General features: G+C 49.7%; 1 protein-coding gene across 1 annotated transcript in view; it reads left to right on the top strand.

Annotated features, from left to right (window-relative positions):
* The first annotated feature begins 2167 nt into the window (after positions 1-2167).
* LOC135211318 (uncharacterized) overlaps positions 2168-3243 on the top strand; it is a 13037-nt gene continuing 11961 nt past the window's right edge. Inside the window, exon 1 of the mRNA XM_064244635.1 lies at positions 2168-2951. Coding sequence (XP_064100705.1) covers positions 2168-2951 — 784 coding nt within the window. The remainder of the gene's footprint in view (positions 2952-3243) is intronic.

The following is a 3243-nucleotide window of genomic DNA, read 5'->3' as shown; positions in this document are numbered from 1 at the left end:
TCATTACTGTGATTACTATCAAGTTAAAGTTTTATTTACATTTAATTTGTGTATTAAGCCCTCTGGACCTGACTACTGTAACCACCTAAGGTCTCTAGTTGAAATTTGAGTTATATAATATGTGCACCAATTGTTATTACTCTCAATGCATATTTTTTTTTCTCACCAATATTATTACTGTTATTACCAGTAAGATGATTACTAGCTTTTATGCTACCTCAGCTATTTTGTGGATAAGTGCCGATTATTCATTTTCTTTTTCTATTTTATCATGTCTTATGTATCTAGATTGTGTATGTTACTGTCTGTATTTTGTATACTCAATGTATATGGCCCCGAGCTGAAATAAAACATATTATTATTATTATTACTGCTCTCAGAGCACTAAGATAACCCAGCAGTCAAGTCCTACAGTCAGGGAAATCTTTAGGTAGGGAAGGGAAATAAAACTCTTAGATCAGTTTACTGATCTCAATTACACTCTCACACAAACAAACTTACACTTGGCTTATAATGCCAGTTCCTTTCAAAAAAAACCTATCGCCCTATCCTGGATTCTTGGCTTATAGGTGCCAAGCTTATCGGTCCTATGCCACTTGCCACAGACGGCGAGAGTGGGAGATTTTGACTCTTGGGTCCTGCTTCAATTGGAGTTTTAAGACCCCAACGGCTACCAGATTTTCCACAGCAGAGTCTGTAGTAATGGAAGGTTAATTAGTGTGAAGGTAGAGACTTATTCTATTGTCAAAAGATATTTTGCTTCTAAGATGGCTGACACTGAGGGAGCCCTTCAGCAGTCTACTCTGCAGGAGTGGCAGCAGGGGGTGGCCCTTACAGGGGAGTAGACAGCAGGCAGCAGCTGCGGCAGCAGGCGGTGGCGGCAGCAGGCAGCAGCAGCAGTCGGCAGGCCCTCGGGAAGCGGCGGTGGCGGCGGCAGAAGCAGCAGCAGTTGGCAGGCCCTTGGGAAACGGCAGCGGCAGCAGCAGCAGCAGCAGCAGTAGAATCCAGCAGCAGTCAGCAGGCAGGTCTCAGCAGACAGGAAGTTCTTCTCACTCTGGGATCAGAGAGAGGACTGCTTGGTGTGGTGTCTGTCCTCGTTATATCTGTGGTTGACAGCAGGGGGTCTGCCCCATGCTTGTCTCCTATTGGCTGGTGGCGGTGAGTCTTTGTTTTCATTGGTTGCCTGAGCCAGATCTTGAGCCACTTTCTTCGAGCCGATGGTTGCGTTGCAGCATATCCTGCAGCTGCCTGGACCTCCTGAGTGGCGCTGTAATGTTGATGGGCGTTGAGCTACGCTTTGGGACGTCATGGCTAATTTGATTTCCATCAGCTGCAGGAGTACCTCATTCGGGGGTGTTGCCTTCCGTAGAGTTGTCATGATCGGTGGTGTCATTGTTTGTGGCAGGTCTTCTCAAACTTGTAGGGAGGAGAAATTCTTCCTGTGCTGTATTCAGTGTAGGTTTTATTTGCTGGATGAGGAGAGCCTCCAGCAGGCGCAACTGACAGGCATCAGGGGCATTCCCGATGATTTTTGTGTTCTGTATGATGACCTCCCGGGAGATGGCCTCCTGATGTTTGGTGCGGGCGTGATTCTTGATAGCCGCGGAGACCGTCTTCCGTCTTGCTAACAAGGACGTCGAGGAAGGGGAGCCAATCATCGGAGCTGTCTTTGACTGTGTAATTCAGCACACTACACTGCTGAAATGCTTGACGGAGGGCTTCTACCTCATCCTCGGCATCGACTTGCACAAAGATGTCGTCAATATAATGTCCATATCTGCGGGGTTGCTGCATCCTGGTGAAGACCCGTTCCTCCACGGCGCCCATATAAAAGTTAGCGAAGAGGACCCCAAGTGGGGAGCCCATTACCATGCCGTCCTTTTGGCGGAACATCTGGCCACGGTGGGTGGAGAAAGGGGCCTTCTTCGTGGAGATCTCCTTGGTGAAGATCTCGCTGGAGTGCGAGCCCCTCTCTGTAAGAGCTTCAGCAATAGGAGAGGTTGAAGGGCGTCTTGACAAGAGACTCGAAATCGAGTTGCTCCTAGACTCCATCCAGCAACTCGAAGCCTGGAGCATCGTGAGAACTACCGATGCCCTTTAACCTCTCCTACTTGCTGAAGCTCTTACAGAGAGGGGCTCGGACGCCAGCAGGATCCTCACCAAGGAGATGAAGAAAGCAGCAAAGGAACTGAAGGAGAAAGTGAACATCACGGTGCGACACGTGGGCAAGACAGCAGCCTTCGTCTTGATTGATACTGCCAAATATCGCGAGAAGCTGGATGCTATTTTGTCTGACGAGATCAAGTTCGAGTGCCTGATGAGGAACCCGACAGATGACATCAAGAGGGAGGCTGACGGAGTCATCAGCGCAGTGAATGTTGCGACAAACACTCTGCACCTCCCGCCCATACAAGGAGACTACAGCCTCGGTTATTTATATGGTAATGTAAAAACCCACAAACAAGGAAACCCCCTCCGGCCGATCATCAGCCAGAGGCCCGCCCCTACGTACGGCTTGGCTAGACGCCTCAACCAAATTTTGACCCCTTACGTCCCGAGTCGGTACAGCCTGCAGTCTTTGGAAGAGTTCTTAGAAGCCATCAAGGACGCCCCTGGTACTGGGATTATCGCCTCGCTGGACGTGGAGTCCCTATTTACAAATGTGCCTGTCGACGAAACCATAGATATAATCCTTGATTGTGTTTACAGGAATCAGTCAACAGCGCAACTCAACATACAGGAAGCCTCGCTCCGTACGCAGCTGGAGATCTGCACGAAGAAGGCCACTATCTCCACCCACTGTGGCCAGATGTTCCGCCAAAAGGACGGCGGGGCAATGGGCTCCCCACTGGGGGTCCTATTTGCTAACTTTTATGTGGGCACCATGGAGGAACGGGTCTTCACCAGGATGCAGCAACCCCGCAGATATAGACGAATGCAGCGGCGCCTATGTAGGTATGACTACTATGCGACTGTCGAAGAGACTCTCATGCCACGCCCAAGAGGTGGCTATCAAGAATCACGCCCGCACCAAACATCAGGAGGTCATCTCCCGGGATGTCATCATATAGAACACGAAAATCATCGGGAAGGCCCCTGATACCCGTCGGTTGCGCCTGCTGGAGGTGCTCCTCATCCAGCAAATAAAACCTACACTGAATACGACGCAGTAAGAATTTCTCCTCCCTACGAGTATGAGAAGACCTGCCACCAACAATGACACCACCGATCATGACAACTCTA

The sequence above is a fragment of the Macrobrachium nipponense genome, chromosome 4 (genome assembly GCF_015104395.2).
Source record: "Macrobrachium nipponense isolate FS-2020 chromosome 4, ASM1510439v2, whole genome shotgun sequence".
Lineage (NCBI taxonomy): Eukaryota > Metazoa > Arthropoda > Malacostraca > Decapoda > Palaemonidae > Macrobrachium > Macrobrachium nipponense.
The sequence above is the reverse complement of the archived record's forward strand: the minus strand, read 5'-3'. Positions and strand labels throughout refer to the sequence as shown.